Raw genomic sequence first — 24,203 nt, forward strand, 5'->3', positions numbered from 1 at the left:
TCCCCCCTTTCCAATGTTGAAGTTATGACATCTGACATCCCCTTACAGCAAGAAGGTTCCCGATTTGAGTTCTGGCAGAACAGAAGGTCTTATATGTCTTGGTTTCCTCCAGGTTCTCCAGTTTCCAGAACAACCCAAAGACAAGCAGGTTAGGTGGATTGGATACACTTAATTGGTGTGCCAGCACTGATTGCATTAATGTTTCAATGTCTCAGCATAACAAGTATTCCTTTTACATACCAATTAAATAATATAAACACATTTCACCCCCTTTTGTCCTCTCAATACCAGAACTATCCCAGCTACCACACTACACAGTGGAAAGCATCAAATGGAGGGGTTTTTAAGGTCTCTCAGTAATCAACACTTGTCACAATTAATGAGCTCAACCCACACATTGACCTACCACGCAAAATCAAGGAAAATACATTTTTTATTGATCATAATTGATCATGATTTGCTGTACAGTTTGTATACATTTTGTATGCATTCAACATACTGCTGATGAAAAACAGGAATAAAGCTTGCCAGAAAATACTGACCATTTAAAAGTTTTATGAAAGTAATAATAATAAAACAAAAACATGGACCATTTGTAACCATGTCATTTTACAGACAAAACATGTTCATTGTTACATGGCCCTTTTAGAGCTTTTCATTTAAAAATCTGTTTTTGGTATTTCCTTAATATTTTTATTTCCTTTAATATTTATAAAAATGGGAAATCTACCATACAAATATGAAAAACAGTTGAGAATGAGGGGGAGAAAACATACTATATTTTAAAATAGTTTTTAGTTGTAAAACATAAGAGCAACATTTGTAATCAAGAAAGGCATACATTTTATTCATAAAGTATCAGAAGACATTATGCTGATAGTGAGTATTGCTGAATTATATTTAGCTTTTTACATTTAACATAGGCTATATCAAGTAAATATGTCAGGCCATAGCACGTTATTACAGGAAAAGGTTCATACATTTTTTCATCAACTGGCATGTAAGTGATGAATCGAAATATCACCTTATTTTATTTTGAGAAAAGTTCCATAATAGAAAACTGTTTTATCATCATAAAGCCAGGCATGGATATAATAATGCTGGCGAAGGTCATTATCACTCTGTAATGTGAAAGGCCTCTCTCAGGCTCTGCAGTGCCTCGTCCTGAGTGATTTTCCCCCATGCTTCAGGCAATCCAGCAGGTGCACACTTATATTCTTGAGCAAACCTACTGTTGTACCTCATGAACACATACCTCCAGTAGACTGCAGCCCCGGTATTCCTAGGATCCTCTGGGTAAATGTTCCAGTCTGGGTAGATGGACTGATACTCCTTAAAGGGCAGAGACTTGCCCCCTGTATGTCTGTTTTGAAACTGGTTTTGTCCTGCAATATCTGCAGAGCAGGTGTTGTGGGACAGAGTGGTGGAGTTGGCATTGGTATAACACACTAAACCTTTAGGTCGATGCACAACAGCTTCGTGCACTTGATGTTCTTTTTCTTCCAAATCACACGGAGCTTTGCAGAAAGGACAGCGCTTATCACACCCCTTCACTCTGTCGTATAGCATGTCCTGAAGTTTATTAGGGAGGTCATCAGGGACTTCAATGACGTCCTCATTCTCCATAAATTCCTGAGAAATTGAAGAGGACAACGCAGAGACCGATTCTTTTAGCTCGGCAAAGAAGTGCTCACGATGTGTACTTATGTCATACAAAGGTTCTTTCAAGATTTGAGTTGGCATAGTGATTTTTCCCAGACTCTCCAGGTTGATGCAAACTTTCTCCAGTAGTAGTCTAACATTGGTCTGTGCCCCCCTACTAGATTCTGATGCCTGATTGATGCCCCTCTTCACCCAATCAAAGATTTGGTGCATTCTCTGTTCCCTGCGGTCTTCGATCATAATAGAACCTGACAGGTGAGCTCTGATAAATTTCTCAATACTCTTGTGGCTGAAGCTCTCATGGGACTGAAGATACAGATGGAAATTCTCAAAGCTGTCCTTCAGCAGCATTTCTTTAAGTAGACCATAGTGGAACTTCTTTGGTGAACTATAAAGCCGTGCATTTTTGTTCTGGAGCATATCATTAAATATCTGTCTCTCCAAACTGCTGTAAATGAAGTCTTCGGCTGTTGGCTTGAGGCACAGGTTGGTGAAAGACTGAGCAGCTTTTTGACACTGGTCTCTTTTTCGGAACTGATATTTGAAATTCAGCATGTGCCTGTCCTTGGACTCATTTAGAAATCGCTCTTTAGTTTCTCTTTCCCTTATGAGAATCTCCTGCACCTCTTGAAAAGACTCCACTGCTTTGCTACAGATATATTCTTTGATGTCCACTTCAAATTTGGGATTCATCATGAATGACTCACTTTTTAAAACTTCTAGACCCTTATCCACTATTGAAAGCAGCTCCCTCATGTAGCTGTCTGAATAGCACTCTTTGTGCCAAAGTTTTTCTGAGACTCTCTTGTCACAGTCTTCTATCAAATTGTTGGCGAATCTTTGTGCAACATTCTTATTGTACTTCACGGTTTTCTTCATCTTACTACTCAGAGCAAAATGGCTAGTCTTCACTTTAAAGCCATTGAGTTGGTTTGCATTTTGAAGTCTAATGTTTTGATTTTTTATTCCACGATTGCTTAGGTTTTTCTTAAGCTGCTCCATCATCCTTGCAAAGATTTCCTGTGTCTCTAGGGGGGGATCCTTCAAGTTGGATGGGATATTTTCCCAAACACTAACAAATTCACGTTCAAGCTCCTTGTCCTCAATCACAGAGTCGTTGTTCTTGCAGGTCTTCAAGAGTGAACGTAACCTTACCTCCAGGGCTGCTTCAAGTGATGTCAATAAGGCTTTCATCTTTATTGTCAATTCATGGCGAATGGTAGCAGACTCAAGTTTCTGGACAACATCGAATGTCATTTGCTCTTGAATGAGGTCTGCTCTTTTGAGAAGATTTTCTTTGTAATTTTCCACAAGGGCAATATCAATATTTTCCTGCCTAAGGTAGTCCCAGAGACTCGACTTAATATGGTCTCTCTCTGTATTGATTTGGGTAGTTGCTTCATTCTTCAAAATTGCGAGCATGCCATCTGAATTCATTTCCTGTCCATTTTGTGATGCCGATTCTTTTAACTCTGTTATGTGACTGTCCAACCCTTGAACCCAGCTATCCAGTTGCTCATTGAGCTGCTTCTCTCCCTGTGCAAGATTTGTGCAGAGGCCAATAACGGCATCAGCTGTACCTGTGTCTCCAAACTTTATGGCAAAACTTCCATTTTTCACTTTCTCCCATAGATTGCACATATACTCCATTAATGCACCTAAGCAAGTTGGCTGGCCATATGTTGCCTTTTCATGGAACATCTTCAACAGGCTTTTCTTTAAACTGAGAACTGCATCACTGTAGATTTGATCATTTTGTGAAGTCACAGAGTTGCTGTTCAATGAGCTGGACAGGTTATGGCTTACATCTCCTATTTCATTTGTGAGAAGTGTTTCTTTTTGAGATTCATTTGGGAGCTGTCCTGTGTTAAGTACATCAATTACACTACTCATGATTTTCCCATCCATTCCTCCTCCCTCTGAAGTAACCTGAAAGGTAGTCTTTCTCTCCAAGTTTTGTGTGCAGAGAAGAACGTTGACAGCAATCTGAAGGTTGCTTTTTGTTTCGTCCTGACCCTCAGCTGGTAAATCTACCAGAGTAATGTCACTCAGTCCACTGACAAATGTAGCCATTTCAATATCATGCACAAGACTTCCTCCTGCTTGGCGGTTCAAACCCTCTGTGCTAATCAGCATCAGAAATTCACAGTCCATCTCCAATCTTAAGTTGTCAGGCAGACTGAGGAGAAGCATGTACGCCCCTTTGATATCCCTTCTACCCCGCTTTGGGAAGTTGGTGCCAAACAATGCAGATAAGATTTCTGCATTCTTGGAGTTCTGGAAACCTAAGATTGTCAAAACTCTCATGCGACTGAACTTTGGCAGCTGCTTGTGTACCTCATAAAGAACACTGTATACCCAATTCATGGGAAATACTGAGGCATCCCCATCAAAGAGCTCAAGGGGAACTCCATACAAAAGTAGTTCAGCCCCGACATATGGTAAGCGGAACATGTCATACAAGTCACTGTTTGGACCGCGGAAGTATCGTTCGTAGACCAATCCCATTTCTCGAAGGAAATGTTCAAGTCCAATGCAAGGTTCTTGCATCAGTTCGTAATTTGTTCCCCTAAGATGGGACAGTTTATCCAACTGCATAACTTCAAGTTTCACCCTCATCCAAGAGAGGAAAAATGCCCGCTTGGTTGTGTCCAATGAACAGAGAGCTCCAATAAAAGCTCTCATGGCTGTTGTTAATTTATAATCAAGCAGCTGTTTTGTAAGATTTTCCTTTTCCCCTCTTAAGCTCTGGGTTGCATGTTGCTGGTTACGTGCCTCCTCCTTCTCCAGCTCACACAACTGTTTCCATATCATTCCCTGCAGGGACAGTTGGTTCTCCAAATAACTGGACACTCCATCTTCCATTCCACTGAGGACTTCTTCAACTTCCCTGAATGCCACTCGACAGATCTCATCTTCATCAACAATAATGTTGAGGTCACTGGCCATGCCAGCCGTACCTACAAGGTTTGCGGTGTGCAGGTATGGAATAAAGCGACCAAGAACATCTTTTAAGCTTTCAGCAATTTCTTCTTCATTACCTTCACAGCCATTAAGCATTGTTCCATCAGGCATTTCTAAATCCTTCATCAACCTTTGCTTCATTTTCTCATTAGGATTCTCTTGGCCATCCACTCCTGGCAATGAGCAGTCAATTATAATCATGTGGCTTGTATTCTCCCTCCATGAGGCAAGCAATTCTCGTTCCTCTGCCCCAAAACTTCCGCAGAACACTACGAGGACTGCAGATGTGTAACACAGCAGACTCATCTGTTTTTCGCAGTTGGCTGCATCTCCACGGAGATTAGCTACTAGCACAGGATGAGGAAAGACGTTGTCATGGTGATCTCCTGAAGGCAGGTTCCAACAAATCTCCACCAGACCATCTGAGAGAACACGAGGCAGCTGCCCTCCATCCATACCACAGTTTATAAAGCACTCATTCAGCTTGTGTGGACCCCCAAGAACACAGTTGAGAACTCGAGATTTTGAGACACCGCAGTGACCTAGCCTCACTGCAGAGAGAAATGGCATCCTGGAATTAGCCATGTTTTTCATGATAGTTCCCTCAGAAGGTGACTTCCACTGACCTAGAACACCTCTAAATGGATACAGGAGCATGGTCCCCTTCTTTTCTGGGTAAACTGGTGGAAGATACAGAGGCACTGCAAAGTTGCACTGCAACATTCGGTGGGTGATCTCTTGCTGTAGGAAACTATTTGTTGTCATGTAAATGACTGCAACCAAGTCTAAAGGATTGATAGCACATTGCGAATCCTCATCCATGTCCAAACCGTAGTCTCCTACAGGTACCTTGCAGCAAGTGCTGCGGGCTTGGGGATTACATAGCCAGAGCCGCCGGAGAAATGCATTTGAGAGCTCTGTTGGGTCCTGCGGAAAGTCGTCTTCAGTGCTTGGAGTGTTTACATATAGCATTGTTGTAAGATCCATAGGCGACACCTTTTCCCTGTGCAGGTCCAGCATATGAAGTAAAATATGCTTGTCCCTGTCAATTTCAGACACTAAAGAAGAGATATATTGGATGAAAAAAAAATCCACTGTGTCAGTGTTATATAGTAATATCACATTTTTAAATAATCCTGCAATGTGATATTAGCAATTTCTAAGAAGTTTGGACAAAATTTTTTTTATTAATGGGATGCTGAAGTTTGATGCATAACCCTCACCTATCTCAGTAGTAAGATGCCCCAGATCGGGGACAATCTTCCGATGTAGAGACATTGTTTTAGAGTGTTTATTTGGTTGTCAGTTATATTTTGTAGGATCACATTGACCAACTAGCCAAAAACGACATCCTGTTAATGAGTGTCCATCTTTTTGCTTCTGAGACTGGAAAAAACAAACAAACAAACAAACAGACACAGTTACACAATATATACACAATGCAAGTTGTATCATTTTCTACATTACATTTAGTCAAATAACAATGCTGATGTTTAACCTTTGTATTAATCTTAATATTTTAAAGAGTTCATCCAGACTAGACCTAATTATAGATTAATTAAGTGCTTACCTGTGCTAAAAAGGTCAAATTAGATGTTCATGTCCTTGATGGAGGATAAATTATATCCAAACTTGTCTAAATTGCATCCATCTGAGGAACACAATTCAACAACATTGTTCACACTTTGCCTTAGGGAAACAAAATTATAGAAATCTGGGCTAATTCATTTCTGACACTGTTGACTGGTTATATTATCTAACTGTGCATATATCAGTGTGTAATGTATTAAAAATCACATAGCTGGGCTTTTTTCTTGTCGTTTTATATGCAACTGTCAATGCGCTCAATGCTATATGTATTTTGCAGCAAATTCATGCCTCAACAACTACTTAAGACGCATCTTTCTTCTTTCCTGCTTTCCATAAGTATACTTATCACAAGCCGCCACACAGATGGAAAGCTAATTTCTCATTAAAACCAATGCCTTTGCATTCCTCCACAAGGATTATGCAGTCACTAAAATGAATAATTCATTTGACACAAAATACCAACAAATACCAACATCAATTATAATCTATTCAATTAAAACCGGTCCCACTTTATATAAGGTGTCTTTAACTACTAACTGTACTAACATTTAAATTAATAATTTGATACAATGCACTGTAAAATCCAACAGTGATTCTAACTAACACTTTTTTAGTTAACTTTACTTAATGTCTTAACTCAATTGTAAAAATCTAGTTATCTGTACTATTCACATACTGTTCCTTGTTTACTAAGAAACCCAAGTTAAGATTAATTGATTGGTTTGAGTGCCATTTTGTCAAGTAAAAAAAAAAAAAACTCACCATTATGGTGATTAGTGTTTACTTTGTTTGGGCACTTGGAACATTCATATTATTATAACACTGTTCCTATTGATGCAGCGATGCAACATGAAATCAGTAATTTGGTTTCAAAGGAATATAAGTTATAGGTTGCTTTTAAAGGTTGCCCTAGCTTCTGACTGAATAATTAACTATAGTTAATGATTTAGTCAGAAATTAAGAAAACCTTTTAAAATTAACCTATGCTATATTTCCCTTTATGTCGTAAAATGATCGTTTACAATTGTATTGCTAACACTTACGTCATAAACACCTGTGAAACTTTTAATTGGGTTGATATAATCCCTCTATATTTGTAACAATATATTGCTTGAGTCACACACAGACTTCAACATTCCACAGACTTCAGCATGCAAAACACAACAATAAAAACAATGGTAGCTAAGTCAATCTACACTGTAAAATATTATATGATCAATAAGTTATGGCAACATATGTTTTTACATTGTTTTAACTCATCAAACTAAGTTAAGCAATTTTATACAAAATTTATACAAAAGTTATACAAGATACAACTCATTTTTTAAAGTCAGTTTAATGTCATTTAAGTTGAAATGACAAACATCCAAGTTGATTGTACTTAAAAAATTCAGGATGTCACTTTTTGACAGTGTAAAGTAAAAGATCAAGTACTCTCTACAGTATTTTTTTTATTTTAGTTACTAGAACTCTTGTGTAAGTAAACTATACTAACTATGTAGTTAGCACAACATACTATTCCTATTTCACTTTACTTGTTTTTTTTAAGGCAATCGATTTGCATGATTTTTTAAAGAGATTTTACAGTGTACATGTTTTTACAATGTACTTATAGTTAAAAAAATATCTGCATGTATTACAGCTGCAATTAATCTCTGTAATTACATCTATAATTACACTGTTGTTGACCCTTCCCTTGCCCCTTAATCTACCCTTAAACCTACCCACCAAACCTGTCTCTAACTTTACCCATATCCCATAAACTGCTTTGCAATACAACAACACAATAACTACACTTTACTTATTATTTCTGATGTAAGTACATAGTTAAGGACACCTAATATAAAGTGTGACCTGAAAAATCAAATGTAAAGTACAAATCAACATATACTGTCATAACAAAGCAAAATTAAAGCAATTTCTCCTGACCTGATACTTCCATTAGTTGCGTGCTGTGCTGTCATTAGTTGGAACTGACATCGACATGACCATAACATTGAGCTCCTATATATGAGACCTGAGAGCGATAAGGTCTGCTTTTGTGGAATTTCCCCCACCCCGTTCATTACGCACATAGAGTTATTGATCACATTCACACTCCCATATCTAAACAACCCCCATGTAGCAGAAAAAGTACCAAAATAATCCTTCCTACACACATTAAGCAATGTGTTGTGTGATTGTTTAAAACACTTCTACAATAAAAAAAAAAATTGCAAACAAAATATCAAAGCAAATGGCATTCAATTTAAAGATGAATGCATTTATTTTTAAGCATAAATAGACTTTTCTTGTATTACATTTCACACAAAAAAAGTGTGTTACATTTTTAATAAAAAAAACTAAAAAAAACATTTGGTTAATCTGCTAGACCACTTCTCAAACTCTATCTTAGAAAACATTATTATTTGCATATGCCACTTGTTTTGATATTTCAGACAACAATACACACAACAAAATGAAAGGATCTTGTAGACTCAAAATCAGCTTAGCAGAATTGGGAATCCAAAATAATGTGCCAAGAAGCAAATGTGAAAATATCTATAATATAGATTAGGATTGTGCTGTTGTAGTTATAAACATTATTGGCTTCCATGCAGGAGTGATGACTTCATTATTGACATCATACCTTGACTTATCTTTCCAGTTAGAGATAAAGGAAGAGATTCTGAACATTCATGCACTTCAATAACATCTACTTTACAGATATACTTGTTTACAATTGTGATTTATGATGTGAAAAAGAAAAGTTTTAATGACATGTCCTGATTTAATGAAAAAATGTATAGACCAATTCACACTGCACAGACAAACACCAACAAACACGCTTGTTGGGTTTTGTCGGATCAGTGTGTTACCCCGTCTGTTGACGTTGGTCGGGATTTTTTTTTTTACCTGACTGGATCATGTTCAATTGTTGGTGTCTGTGTGGGCAGTGTAAACATTAATTATTTTTCATAAAATTCTAAACCCAACGGCCCATTTGTTGGTGTTTTTCTGTGCAATGTGAATTGGCCTTATGTTTTTTATGGAGGCCCCTAAAGGGCATGGTGAAGGAAAAAAAATCCTTTTTTTTGCTTTCCTCTGAGAAACTATGCATTAAAAACGTGTGCGATGCCGATGATGATGAAATTAATATGAGATGGAGAGAATTTCAATGCTTTTCTCAGGGAACGCAATACTTTTGAGTGAGAATGTATGAGAAAGTTTGTCTGGGGAATGCAACATTTTTTGCAAAACTCAAAAGCATTGAAATATAATTTTCAAAGTGAAATATGAAGGAAAATATCTGAGGAAAATGGTCCTTGCCTTTATTTCTAGCACTTTGCAGTGGTTGCTATGTTCTTAAGTCAAGCTCATGTAATTCAAGTTAAAGTGTAATGTCTGGCTCAGGATGAGGTTAAAGCTCTACCCAGAGGGATAAACTCTCATGTGCGCATAGGAAAAGATTACCTGCCTCCTATTTCTGTAACGCAAAGCTCTTTAAATGACTTAGCCGTGTGAGTGTGTCTGGCTGAACAGAAAGATGCAGCTCTAGATCCTTGACTTCTCCGAGTTTCACCGCAGGTTGACGTGCTCTGCCCAGGACTACCTGAAGAAAAGCACAAAGAAGGCTTTCAAAATGCTGGTGACAATGCTAACAGCCATGTACATGTTGATGAGAGTGGCTGAACAGGTAAGGCGGCTCATTAGATTACATCTCCATGCATTTGTCGCCAATTGTCAAGATACCAGCCAAAAGCCATTCATTTGACTGAGATTCTTGTCAATCTTTCGTATGCCAGACGAATGAACTATGACAAAAATGTTAGATGGACGAATATGATGAAAAGACAGAGGACAATATCACACTTTCTCGTTGACTACGTGGAAATGAGAGAGTACCTATTCCAAGTGTTTTATAACATATGGATAAAAGGAGAATTCATGTTTCAACATTAAAAACAAAGAGCTAAAACATTTTATGGACATACACCATGGTATTATTTGAGTACATTTTTACGGGTGTTTCTTCAATTGTGGGCCGCTCTTAACACACTCTCACTAGTTTAATGTAATGTAAATGTCCAGAATACTGTACATGCAGTTCAGGAGGATTATCATTACTCCCCTTTGCTGTTGGGCAGGGTGAAAATGATGTCACAACTGAGGGATGGTCATCATTTTTATAAAAAAATATATATATATTTTTTCATACAAAATGTTTTATGAACCATATTATGATTTATGCTTATTTTTACTTTTAGTTCATGATTGTAATAGCATTTTATGAGCCATTTTTACATTTCAGATTGGGATAAATTAAAGTATCAAGGCATTTTCGCATTTTAAAATAAATGAAATGAAATTAATTATCAAGAATAAATATTCCAACTGATATTTAAAATAAAAATCAACCCCTGCCAGAGACACAAAAGTGCCTATAGTTGATGAAACACCCTTAAATGATACCATGTTACATTATTGTAATCATTTAGTTCCATGATATGAAATGGTACAACACTGTACCATTGTATTCCCACAGCACTTTCTTATAAGCGTTTAAAAAAATATTATGGCATGTGTTATATGAAAAGTCTTCAAGTTCACACGTCATCTCTGGCTTTTGAAGATACAGCATCCTTCAATCACAGTAAGGTATTAGGGTGCGTGACATTGCAATTCAGGGCCATAATACTCTTAATAAACGATGTGAATGAGACCGCAGGAACTAGATCACTTACGTTTTGACACGACTTCTGCTTATTCCACAAAAGTGATTTAATTCACAGGGGACAAGATGGATGTTTTCTAATTGCAGATTACTATGCAGGATCCTGACCCATCATGAGTCAAACTAAATGTGGTCTCAAATCATGCAACACACACTGATCCTGCTGTGTCTGTTTCAGCTGGGTGTTCGGTGGGTGCGTCAACCGGAGCCTCTTCCGTATGTGGTGTCTCAGCCCCTGCCATGGCAGGTCCATAACGTCTCCCATACTCGGAAAGGAAGTCGTTCAGAGGAGGTGAAATACCTGACTTTTTTTTAACTATTACCTACAATACACGACTGCTTAAACTCTAAACCCACCAAGTCATATTTCACCTCCTAATCAAAAGAAAAATATAAGAAATTATTTGTTTGCATAATGAAAATGTATGCTGTCTTTATGTCCAGAAAGGACAGTGATGAGAATGCTATTTTTTTTTTGGTAACACTTTATCTCAGGGTTCAATTCTCACTATTAATAGTTGCTTATTAGCATGTATATTACTAGGATATTAGCTATTTATTAGTACTTATAAAGTACATATTAATTCCTTATTCTGCATGACCTTATTCTACATCCCTTAATCGTACCCAATACCTAAACTTAAACACACGATTAATAAGAAGTAAATTATGAGTTTATAGAGGCAAAAGTCATAGTTATTAGTGAGTATGTGTTCTTCATCATGAAAATAGTGATATCAATTCAACACACTTTAATTTAGGGTCCAATTCTCACTATTAACTAACTATTAACTGATTTTCCTCAATACACTCCTAATTACTGCTTATTATACTACGGGGCCGTTGAATGCTTGAATCTGATTGGTTGATGAACGTTCTGAGGTGTGCAATTATTTTCTGGGAGACGCACAGCGAACGTAGTTCCAGGCAGCTCTTGACCGCATTACAGTTCCATATCACTTCGCATAGTTAACTGTAATAACGGAAATTACAGGACTAAAAAAAAACACCATGACAGACGATTTTCCTAAAGTTAATTTTAATATTTACGGGAACTATAAAACGTTCAACAAATGGGCGGCAGGAGTATTAGACGGTCCAGATGAAGAACAACATAAACGGAAGCGGACATCAAAGACAGCCGGCAACAACAAAAGACATAAAATGATTAGCGAAGAACAGCTAGACATACTCGAGGGAGAAAAACACGAAGAAAACACCAAAAAAACAACAGCTTGGGCAGTTAATGTGTTTAACGACTGGCTTAAAGCCAAAAATACGTCTCTGGATGAGGTAGAGAGAGAGAGGGGGCATCCACTTTAAATACCCTGCTGCGAGCTTTCTATGCCACTGTCCGAAACGCATCCGGCGCAGAGTATTCAGTGTCAAGTTTTATTTCCCTTAGAGCTGGACTGAACCGCTATATATCCAAATACAACATCATTGGTCAATCGGAATTTAAGTCATCCAACGACGTATTCAGGGCCATCCTCAAAAAGTTTCGAAAGGCTGGGAAAGACGTCAGTACTCATCATCCTCCCATCTCCACTGCTGAAATACAGTGCATTCGTCACTCTCCGTATCTGTCACCAGACACAGCAGCCGGACTGGTTCGCAAGGTCTGGTTTGACATTCAGCTGAACCTGGCGAGGAGGGGGCGTGAGGGAAATCGAGAGTTAAGACAGCATTCATTCGTTATTAAAAAAGATGAAAATGGAGGTGAATGTGTTTGCTTGTCTTATAATGCAGAAACAAAAAACCACAAAAAGCCCAACGATCCCAAAAAAGACTGTTACCGAGGATTCATGTCTGCCAACACAAGTGACCCCCTTTGCCCAGTTAAAAGCTTCAAAAAGTACCTCACTAAATGCCCACCTGATGCCACATCCTTCTATCTTCATCCTCTGAAAGCGACACAGGAAGAGCTTGACAGGCGAGAGTTCTGGTATTCTCACGAACCCATGGGTGTGAACTACCTCAGAAATATGCTTCCTTGCATCTGCGAGGCAGTGGGGTTATCCAAAAGATACACCAACCATTCATTAAGAAGCACAGCAGTTCAAATACTGTCTGAAGCAGGGCTGGAGAGCAGGCAAATCATTTCTGTCACAGGGCACAAGTGTGAAACAAGCCTGAGAAGCTACTGGGCACCTTCAGCAGAAGAAAGAAAACAATGGAGCCTGATCCTCTCAGGAAACAAAAATTCAAACGCCACAGAAAATCAAGGCCGGGACCAACAGGAAAAGACAATCTCCACTACACAGCTCCCTGCTCCCTTGATCTGCCATTTTCGATGTCTAATTTTACAATTAACGGAAGCGTGCAGTTTAATTTCAATAAATAAAACATGTAGGTCTAGATAAATAAAGTTGTAGCATGAATCAAAAAGTAAATATAATACAGCTGGTAGGCCTGCTGCATTATTTTTTTCCGCGTTATTACAGTATTGCAGGTACATCAAATAATATAGATATGCCTAAGGCCTTTTGTGTTTCATTCATTTTTGCCAAAAAAAAAACAAGCAAAAAAACAGAAAATGCAACGATTTAATAATAATTAAATGAATATATATACATTCACAAGCTTTTCTGTCTCATTACTGCAATCACATGTGCTCGCACACATACACTACAGTTTGCACAAAAAGGTGTTTTCAGCGCTGACCTGATGATTTGATCAGTTAGCCTATAGGCCTATATAGTGTAGCAACTTAATGTCTACATTGTCTACACATGACATTTTTTCCACTATAGCGAGGTAATAACAGCGCTGTTTAGAGACGCACAGAGGTAGCCTCTCTCTCTCTCTCTCTCTCTCTCTCGCTCTCTTTCGGAACTAGCAAAAGAGCCGTTGGATGAGACGCGGAAGAAATAGTCCTACTCACAATAGCGATTTAAGTACAAAAACCGGACGAATCCCTTTAAATATATAATCGGATCGATGTCTTGAGGTGTAGTAACCGTAGCATAAGCGGAATAATTGACTCCGGGCCGTTCAATTATTAGAATGATAATGCACACCCGAGGTGTAACGGCCACTCCGCTTCGCGTCGTGACCGCATCACCACCTCGGGTGTTCATTATCATTCTAATAATTGAACGGCCCGTCGTCAATTATTCCTTACTTAATAGTTAGTAAGGTACACTGAAAAAAATGGTGTGTTGGATTTACATGATTTAATCATGTACATCGATTCCACATGATTCAATTAAGTTAAACAAACATAATTTGTTCACATAATTTCAACATAATGGAATTAAGTTATTTTTAAGTAACCGAATTGAGTAGTCTCACAATGATTTTAATATGGCTCCCTAACAACAGTGGTGCACACGGGGGCTAAAGATCTAGCTTCTTTAATCAAAACACATGTTAATTTTTGTATATTTGCGTTGTCACTTAACTGATCTATAACACAGTACTCAGTAGCTTTCATTATATTTGCCAGCAATAGCACATCATATATGTGCTAAGTGTGAAATGCTCTTTAATGACGTATGCTGAGTCAGTCCTCACCCTAACCAATTGCTCCGCTCTTCTCCACTATGGTAACCCAGTGTAATTTAAATGGTTCGAATAATTCCAACATAATTAAACATTAAACACTAATAAACAATATAAAGTCTCCCCCTTTTTCTCATTTTGCCCAAAAACACATAAAATAACACTTAATTTCAACAATTTTACTCTAGTCGTCAAGTCCCAAGCAAAGCATGCTGGGAACTACAGTTTCAGCAAAAATCATTTTCGAGTACTTAATTGGTTCACATTCACCCCAAATAATTTAATCTAGTAGATTGCACATTTTAGAGAATTACATTAATCGAAAGCAATGAAATCATGTTTAGAAGAGAAACACAAATTTGTTGCGTAGATCACAAATAATACGATTACGTAAATTGGACAACATGTGTTTTCCTGTTTTTTTCAGTGTAGTTGTTAAATTTAGGTATTGGGTAGGATTAAGGGATGTAGAATATTGTCATGCAGAATAAAAAATTTATATGTGCACTATAAGTACTAATACACAGACAATATCCTAGTAATATGCATGCTAATAAGTTCACAATAAGTTAACAACTAGTTCATAGTGAGAATTGGACCCTAAACTAAAGTGATATCCATAAATTCTTTTTGATTTTGAGGTGAATTTTATCTTCATGAGAGTCATCTTAAAAGTTGCACTGTGCTTTGAAAAGATCTGAAGGTGAAAGAGGGCAATGTTGGTGGGTGGACCAAGAGATGAGAATTTTAATGTTGCCCTTATTTAGGTGGGTGGCCCTTGTTCAATGCTTTGGTGTTATTTTTAGGTTTTGCTCTTACTATATTTTCCATGTGAACTTAAAGGATTAGTTCACTTTAAAAGGAAAATTACCCCATGATTTACTCACCCTCAAGCCATCCAAGGTGTATGTGACTTTCTTCTTTCTGATGAATACAATCTGAGGTATATTAATACATATCCTGGCTCTCCCAACCTTTATAATGGCAGTGATGGGGTCCATTGAGTTTGAAGCTCAAAAAAGTGCATCCATCCATCATAAACATACTCCACACGGCTCTAGGGGGTTAATAAAGGCCTTCTGAAGCGAATCAATGGGTTTGTGTAAGAAAAATATTCAACATACACAGAAAGTGTAATGCCTCTCGCAGTTCAAAAAGCTTACGCTACATCCGTGATACGTCGCGCCAGTTAATCTTTTCTCCTTTGAATATGGAAGGCGGTCTGGTGGAAGCTAGATATTTTACTTTATAAAGTTTTAAATATGAATATTTTTCATACATAACCCATCAATTCGCTTCAGAAGGCCTTTATTAACCCCCTGGAGCCGTGGCTTATCACTGCCGTCATAAAGCTTGGAAGAGCCAGGTTATTTATTAATTTATCTCCGATTATTTTCATCCAACATGTCCTCCAACCAATACGCCTATATACGTCGTTTGTCACTTCCCAGAAATACGACCCATAGGAACGTTTACTAAAGTTGCGCCCCTAACGACAGCAGGACACTTTCATTTTAAAGCTTTGTTTCTTTTTATTTGCGTCATATTTCGGGTTTTGCGTAGCTCAATTGATAGAGCATTGCAAAATACAACATCATGTAATCATGTGATCATGCAAACATCGGTTCGAGCCCAGGGAACGCATGTGCTCATAAAGTTATTATGCGCTATAAATCACTGAGTAGGTTTAGGGGTGGGGTGGATGTAGTTGTTATTAAAAAAATATTTTTTCTAAATGGAAATATGACAAATGGTGGTAAAAAAAGTCCACACTTTGGGCCTCATTCATGAAACGTTCGTAAATATATGAGCAAATTCGGAGTAATTTGCGTGTAAAGTGGACCTTTACGAAAACTCTCCTCCAGATTCACAAATGCTTCGTGTACCACTGATTCGGTAGTTAAAAGTGTATATATTAATGAATTCCAAACATTCGTAAATAGGATGCGTGTGCACGCTCATTCATAATTAGCATAATCCCTGCCCATGAGTTACACCGGCAAATGACATGGCCAGGAACGCTGTGGAAACTTCTGGAATTCTTTCTCAGGTTTGGCTCCAGTTGTTTGCATAAATACTAAAGAGACTAACTGACCATATGCCTAGCAATAAATATTAAATTATCGTGCGTCCACCAAAGCATTTTTAGCCAGCTAAAAAACACCTGGTGCTCTTCTGAAAACGGCCAGCTGGTGGCGCTTGAATGCGATTTGCAAGGGCAGCGTTTTTACATCTGAGATACTTTGATTGCTATAAATATGATACAGAATATCCATGGCATTATGTGTTACTAGTATCTCATTTTGAAGAATATTACTGAATATAAAAAATGCCGTAAAAAGCAGTATTAACTTCTCCATTATTGTTGTTCAGTCGGTGTACCAGTAGGATGATTGGTCGGTGTAGTTTTTGTTCCGCCCTTCCTCCACTGTGATTGGACGGCTTGGTAAAAAGTGACAGGGACGAGCACTGTCTATTACCCAACGTTGAGCAGTAAATAAAAAAAATGATAATAAAAAAGATGGGGCAAATCAACTCTTGAAATATTATTATTATGGTACATAGTGCATCAAAATGCAATGTCGTCAGTTTGCCTAAATTAGAACACAGAACGTTCAAATGTTTTACGCACCATTTACACGTGGTAGGGAGCAGGTGTAAATTTATTTCGTACCAACTAACATCTTGAAAATACGAACATTTTCGTGAATCCGAAAATTTACGAGCGATTTACACACAAATTTGTTCTGCTCATGATTCATGAATGAGGCCCATTGCATTTAAATGAACACGCATTTTGATTGGTAAAGACGTAACACAACACTGTCGTTATTTTTATGTCAGCTAGCATAACTTTAAAACATAAATAAAGGTCGTAATAAGGACGTATAAGAGTCGTTTTTTTGGAGGACAGTGTGGTTCATCAGAAAGAACAAAGTCATATACACTTAGGATGGCTTGAGGGTGAGTAAATCATGGGGTAATTTTCATTTTAAAGCGAACTAATCCTTTAACCTTACATTCCTAGCTGTTGCATCCTTTCTACTGAAGTTGCGCAATATGACTTAGTCTTAATTCCAGTGACTGTCAGACATTACTAGGTGCCGTTCAAGGCCGACACACACACACAGATAGTCCACTCTCTGCTAACCTCAGAAAATCTAGGCTTGGGCATCCCTCAGGTGCCTTTAATCCAATGGAGAAGGATTTGTGTCTTAATGCAGTATGGTCTCTAGAAATGAAGTCTGTATAGAATCCCCGAGTTTCTGCTTAAACAACAGCAACCTAATTTACAAATCAATGGTTAATTATCACATACATTAATATTTCACTAATAATGAATTTTCATTTGGATCCTTAACTTTCTCAAATGATATAAAGAGTAGAGCGTATAGACATTTTTATCCAAAGCATACCACAGACACTAATTACGAGGACAACCCCCAGTAAAAGTCTCCTTACTAAAGAGAGCAAAGCCGCTTTCCTTTTGGCAAAATGGTCAAAGTGCAATTTAATCAAGTGATGACATCAGTGCACTTTCTTTGCTCTTCAAGCTCTTCAGTCCGCTGGGACTAATGTTCATCTGGGGTTTGTTTGCCATAACCAGATGCCATCAAATATGATGTAACTATTTGGTCTTCAGTACGAGATCAGATTTTTCGATTAAATGTACGGCCACATAGTCCCTAACCAAAAGCTTATTAATGGGTCACGCAGTGCCTTTGAAAAGAAATCGGCCAATTAAGGGATTTGTACTGTAGCATGTTGACTGAAATAGATATAAATGTTTGCCATTACCAGATGCCATCCAATATGACTTCAAATACTTGGTACGAGATCAAACTTTCGTGTTATGTGGGGGCCACACGGGTCATACAGTGCCTTTGAAGGGAAATCGGCCAATTAAAAGCATCCAAGAAATACTCTCAGACACTGTCATGCACATTTCCTATCATACTGAATTTTTTCTGAAAATAGTCATGGTCCATTTTAGTGAAAACGTGGGTCCACAGAGTAGAGCCACGGCCATAAGGACCGTGACATGCCCCAACGGCATGAACACATTAAAGTCGCACAGTCACCCGCTGCAGTGGCATGTGTGGAATGTCAGAGATGTCTCACACCTGCGTGGTCTGTCTGGGCCACCATGTCTCGCACATTCCAGCAAGAAAGACAGATAGGCGACACGTGATAAGACTGTCATGGCTGATGCTTTTGTGCGTACAAGGACATAAGGATGCACTGGCACTTTCGAAGACCTCAAAGTAGTTATGTAAAAGCAACGTATAAAAGCATTTTTCAGATGGTGCAAATTTCTAAATCTTGTTAAAGGGATAGTTCTCCCAAAATGAAAACTCTCAGTATTAATTCACCCTCACGTCTTTACATTTTTGCATAATGCCCTAGCTTCTCTTTTCATATAGTGAAAAAGGTTTATATGGGAAAGGTTGAGAGCCTAAAATTACAAAAAAGGGCAATATAAGTTGTCCATATGACACTACACCGATTAGGCATAACATTATGACCACTGACAGTTGAAGTAAATAACATTATCTCTTCATCACGGCACCTGTTAGTGGGTGGGATATATTAGGCAGCAAGTGAACATTTTGTCCTCAAAGTTGACGTGTTACAGGCATGAAAATTGGGCAAGCGTAAGGATTTAAGTGAGTTTGACAAGGGCCAAATTTTGCTGGCTTGACGACAGAGCCAACAGTGGGCACGTGAGCATCAGAACTGGACCACGGAGCAATTGAAGAAGGTGGCCTGGTCTGATGAATCACATTTTCTTTTAAATCATGTGGATGGCTGGGTGCGTGTGCGTCGCTTACCTGGGGAACACATGGCACCAGGATGCACTATGGGAAGAAGGCAAGCTGGTGGAGGCAGTGTGATGCTTTGGGCAATGTTCTGCTGGGAAACCTTGTGTCCTGCCATCCATGTGGGTGTTACTTTGACACATACCTAAGAATTGTTGCAGACCATGTACATGGAAATGGTATTCCCTGGTGGCTGTGGCCTTTTTCAGCAGGATAATGTACCCTGCCACAAAATGGTTGAGGAATGGTTTGAGGAGCTCAACAACGAGTTTAATGTGTTGACTTGGCCTCCAAATTCCCCAGATCTCAATCCAATCGAGCATCTGTGGGATGTGCTGAACAAACAAGTCCGATCCATGAAGGCCCCACCTTGCAATTTAGGACTTAAAGGATCATTAAATAACATCTTGGTGCCAGATACCACAGCACACCTTCAGGGGTCTAGTGGAGTCCATGCCTCAACGGTTCAGAGCTGTTTTGGCAGGGGGACCAACGCAATATTAGGAAAAATTTTATGCCTGATCGGTGTATAGCCCAAGTCTTTATAAAGTAATAGGGTACTAATGTGAGCAACAGACTGAAACTTAAATAATTTTGCATCAGGAGACAATATACTTTAATCAAACTTGGAACAACTTCTTTCCAAAAAGTATTTTTTTGTGTTCCACAAAATAAAATAAAAATAAAAAACTGATATACAGATTTGGGATAATATGAGGGTGAGTAAATTATTTTCATTTTGGGGTGAACTATCCCTTTAAAGAGTGTATAGTTTAAGAGTGTATAGTTGGTTCCAAAAATAAAAACTCTTTCTCCATATGGAAATTGATTTTGAATGATAACTCATAAATGTTTAAAGACAGACCTACTGTAAGTCCAGAGGGTGAACTTGATTTCACCAAGTACAACATGTTCCTGGATCAATATCTTTATTGATCCTGGAACAACATCCAATCAACCAATCAGATTTGAGGGACAAGTTTACAGTTTGTCAAGTTTAGGCTTACAACCAGGCTTCTACATCAGTGTTATTCACCTATCTTTTCCCTCTGATTTTAGGGATAACTTATGGGTAGGGTTAGGTTTAGGAGTATTGATATGTTTAGAACTACTAGCCTGACAAGCCAGACCCACATCAAGATGTTGGGTCTGGGAACTCAGCATTGGCAGGGCTCAATCCGAGGGGCGGGATAAATGGTTGTCTTTCAAATTCCCTCTGCACACAATAGGATAGCGCTACAACCAACCAGAGCAACGAAGAAGGTGTTGATAGATGACATTTTCGCCATATCCAGTCAGCAAAACTCTGAACATATCTTCCTTTCTTTCTTAAGAATGACTTCAGTGTCGTTCTTTGTTCTTTTCTCAAAGAAAAGCTTAACTCCACGTCTTCCAGAGTCGCAGCCAAAGCTAATTCGAAAGACTGCTGTTCGCCAGCTTCTTTGTTTACAAGTAGCTTGCGGAACCGCGGTAACTCTGCCGACATTATGTTAAGCCCAACCATCGACTCTATACACGATGTGATTGAATAGCCATGATGTTGTACAGAAAATTTCACCAATCAGAGTCACAAGGAGCGAATCGCACAAAAATATTTTTCACAGGGAATGCCCACTCTCATAAAACATCACAAATGATGTAATTAAAGTCGCCCCACTCTCTCAAAATACTTAAATATTGAAAAATATATATATACTTTGTTAAATCCCAATGGAAAAACTCTTCTGGAACCAACACCACTGAAAAATTGGTTGAAAAAAAGTGTGTCCCACCCACAAACTCCCAACATTGGTTCAAACACTGTTGCTATGCCAGGCTGGTCAGAATACTTAAATAAACAAAACAATGTTTTGATACCACCGCAATGATTATATTTTCTGAGAACTGAACCCACAAATGGCTTATTTATAGTTGTTGATGCATATTATAAAGTCATAGACAAATAAAGCAAAACAAAAAATGTGTCTATATTATTTGCTTTGTAGTACGAGGGCCAGAGAAGGAACAGCATAGGAGTTTACAGAAAGCGTAAGTATTACCTTAAGTATTATAATTGTAATCTAAAATAAAACCAAAAATAAGACAAATGAATATCACAAAAATATTTGATTTTAGCTATTCTCTTCCATGTTTTTTTAGACTCTTCATCCAGTAATGGACACACCGGAAACTCTGCCGACAAGGCGGCGTCTACAATTCAGAACCAGTACAGGAAGTACCAGCAGAAGAAGCAGAAAGACCACAAATGAAAGGTCAACCAGGCTAAACTGCCAGCAGTGTCCAAGACCCAGTATTCTTCTCTCTGAATCTTATAACCCCAGCAACTGTGCACAATCAAAACTGGTCTTCATTAATGTTAAAGGACACGTATTTTGATTTACGTGACACCTGCACAAACACAAACATTCAGAAAATTACAAACATGTCAGACCATTGCTGATAAAAGATGCCACAAACTTCAGAAACAAACACTCGCAGATAAGAAGATCTTTAAGATAAATGCGAACAATTTGTTCAAAAAACATGCTGACTACATGCACAATATCACAGGAATCTACACGTTTACTTCTCCATCTAAATGAGGACAAACCATATATTTATTTTGTATATAAGATTAATATTTTAAGATTAAAGACATTTTTAAAGTGTATTCCGTTACAGTTACAAATGACTTCATAAAAATGTATTCAATAAAGCACCACAATATGAAAGCAATTCAATCTGGTTATTGTTGGATTCCTTCAAGGTCACACATGTAAATAAAGTCAAGAGCAATTGTCATCAAAAATCATTTTATTTATTATGGATTTGATGCAAAACATATAAAAAATATTTAAGTAAATACCATGTAGTTGTAACTATGCTGTAACTAAATGCTCTGCTAATACATAAATGTCACAACATAAATGTTTCTCCAACAGAAAAATACAAATTTGCATTTCTTTCTCAAGCAAATATAAACAGATGCACTGAATTGTGTTAACATTAAACAAAGCAAAAAATATTGTGTGATTCAAAATTACTGCAAAATGTAATTCTGTCAAGGTGTGTTTGCCAACAGAACCAGAACTATAACGCCGAACTCCCCAGCCTGCTTGGATGTCCCCAACAGGAGTTTTTGTCAAATTACTGGGGACAATTGTGCCCAGAGAGTATACCTAAATAAACCCACGCAAACAACTATTATTGTCTTTATCGTTTTAGGTTAATCTACATTGTGTAACATTTCTGTTACATTATGTGCCTAGGTGATTGAGTGAAGTGAGCCTAGGTGGGAAGCAATGTGAAAATCTGTCATTTGACAGTCTGCAGAAAGCAATGTGTATTTTTCAACTGTGAAATAGCAGATAATTTACCAGCGATTTTTATAAACTGCCATGGCAACGCACAATCACCTTCAATAAACCCAAGTTCTCTCTCCAAGATGTAGTCATTCTTCCCTCTGCTGGTGAGCTAGTGCAAGTGGAGAACTCATAAAATGAGTAATAGCATAATTCTAGCACCACCTTATAGAGAAAACAAAAGAAGCAAGAAATAGTGCCTTAAATCGGAATATAAACAATGAATATATAAAAAATATGTTTTGAATGTATAGTATGTTCAATGAACAATATTTTATATATATATATATATATATATATATATAATATGCTCATATTATGGTTTCGTTCACTGATAAACTTTTGACTGTTTCTGATATCAGATGGCCACTTTGCATAACCAGGATGAAGTATGCTTGCTTGGAAGCAAGGAGGAATCTTTATCTGATTCCAGTACTGCTCTGGGTATGTGTGTCCACGGTTTGCTGTGTGAGTGTGTGTGTGTGTGTGTGTGTGTGCGTTTGTGTTCACTATTCACTACTCTGCTCATAATGTGTGTGCACTGACATGGATGGGTTAAATGCAGAGGTCAAATTCTGAGTATGGGTTACCATACTTGGCGTTCACATGTCACTTTCACTTTCATTGGCAAGAGTCTTTGAGTATATCTGCACGCACCGAAAAAAGGCTACAGTGAAGCATGAAGCAGCAGTGCAGACCAGGAAGGAGCTCTACTAACAACACTGTTCTGTGTTCTCGTTTTTTACCTAATTCACCATTTACTATTGGTCCTGTAAGATTATTAATATGTGCTGTTATGATAATTATATATGGTGTATATATACACTCACCTAAAGGATTATTTGGAACACCATACTAATACTGTGTTTGACCCCCTTTCGCCTTCAGAACTGCCTTAATTATACGTGGAATTGATTCAACAAGGTGCTGAAAGCATTCTTTAGAAATGCAAGCCCAACCGGACTTGGTTCCCGGAAATAGTGCTCCTTGCGACAGCACCTCCCTGGCCCATTCCTCTGAGGAAGGACCTCCTGACTCAGAGACGGGGCACCCTATGGCACCCGCGTCCAGACCTCTGGAAACTCCATGTCTGGTCCCTGGACGGGACGCGGAGGTTCTAGGTGACCTACCGCAAGCGGTAGTTGACACCATCACTTCCGCTAGAGCCCCCTCTACGAGGCGCCTCTATGCGTTGAAGTGGAACCTGTTCGTCGATTGGTGCTCTTCTCGCCGAGAAGACCCCCGAAGATGTTCGATCGGATCTGTGCTTGCCTTTCTACAAGATGGGTTGGAGCGAAGGCTGTCTCCCTCCACCCTCAAAGTCTATGTTGCCGCTATCGCCGCTAACCATGAGCTAGTAGATGGGAAATCTCTAGGTAAGCACGATCTGGTCGACAGGTTCCTTAGGGGGGCGAGGAGGTTAAATCCACCTCGTCCTCCCTCCATACCCTCTTGGGACTTAACTCTGGTGCTAACTGCACTACAGAGAGAACCCTTTGAGCCTCTGCAGTCAGCTGAGTTGAAAATTCTGTCGTTAAAGACAATACTCCTGACTGCGTTGGCCTCCATCAAGAGGGTAGGGGACCTGCAGGCATTTTCGGTTGACGA

General features: G+C 38.4%; 2 protein-coding genes across 3 annotated transcripts; one reads left to right on the forward strand and one right to left on the reverse strand.

The window, feature by feature from the left end:
• Positions 1–416: 416 nt before the first annotated feature.
• On the reverse strand, positions 417–8,197 carry gvin1l2 (GTPase, very large interferon inducible 1-like 2). The gene is made up of 4 exons (XM_079822972.1): positions 8,146–8,197; positions 6,197–6,277; positions 5,850–6,012; positions 417–5,684 (listed from the first exon to the last, which is right to left on the reverse strand). The coding sequence occupies exons 3-4, from the start codon at positions 5,902–5,904 to the stop codon at positions 1,117–1,119; spliced, it is 4,623 nt and encodes a 1,540-aa protein (XP_079679098.1). The 5' UTR covers positions 5,905–6,012; positions 6,197–6,277; positions 8,146–8,197; the 3' UTR covers positions 417–1,116.
• A 1,513-nt stretch (positions 8,198–9,710) lies between these two features.
• LOC307130672 (uncharacterized protein) lies at positions 9,711–22,675 on the forward strand. 2 transcript variants are annotated; one of them, XM_079823770.1, is made up of 4 exons: positions 9,711–9,892; positions 11,109–11,222; positions 21,240–21,282; positions 21,394–22,675. In XM_079823770.1, the coding sequence occupies exons 1-4, from the start codon at positions 9,839–9,841 to the stop codon at positions 21,501–21,503; spliced, it is 321 nt and encodes a 106-aa protein (XP_079679896.1). In that variant the 5' UTR covers positions 9,711–9,838; the 3' UTR covers positions 21,504–22,675. The 2 variants fall into 2 exon arrangements, with proteins under 2 accessions (XP_079679896.1, XP_079679895.1); XM_079823769.1 differs by having other exon boundaries at positions 9,719–9,892; positions 21,370–22,675.
• Positions 22,676–24,203: the final 1,528 nt, after the last annotated feature.

The sequence above is a fragment of the Gobio gobio genome (genome assembly GCF_949357685.1).
Source record: "Gobio gobio genome assembly, chromosome: 8".
NCBI classification, from domain to species: Eukaryota; Metazoa; Chordata; class Actinopteri; order Cypriniformes; family Gobionidae; genus Gobio; species Gobio gobio.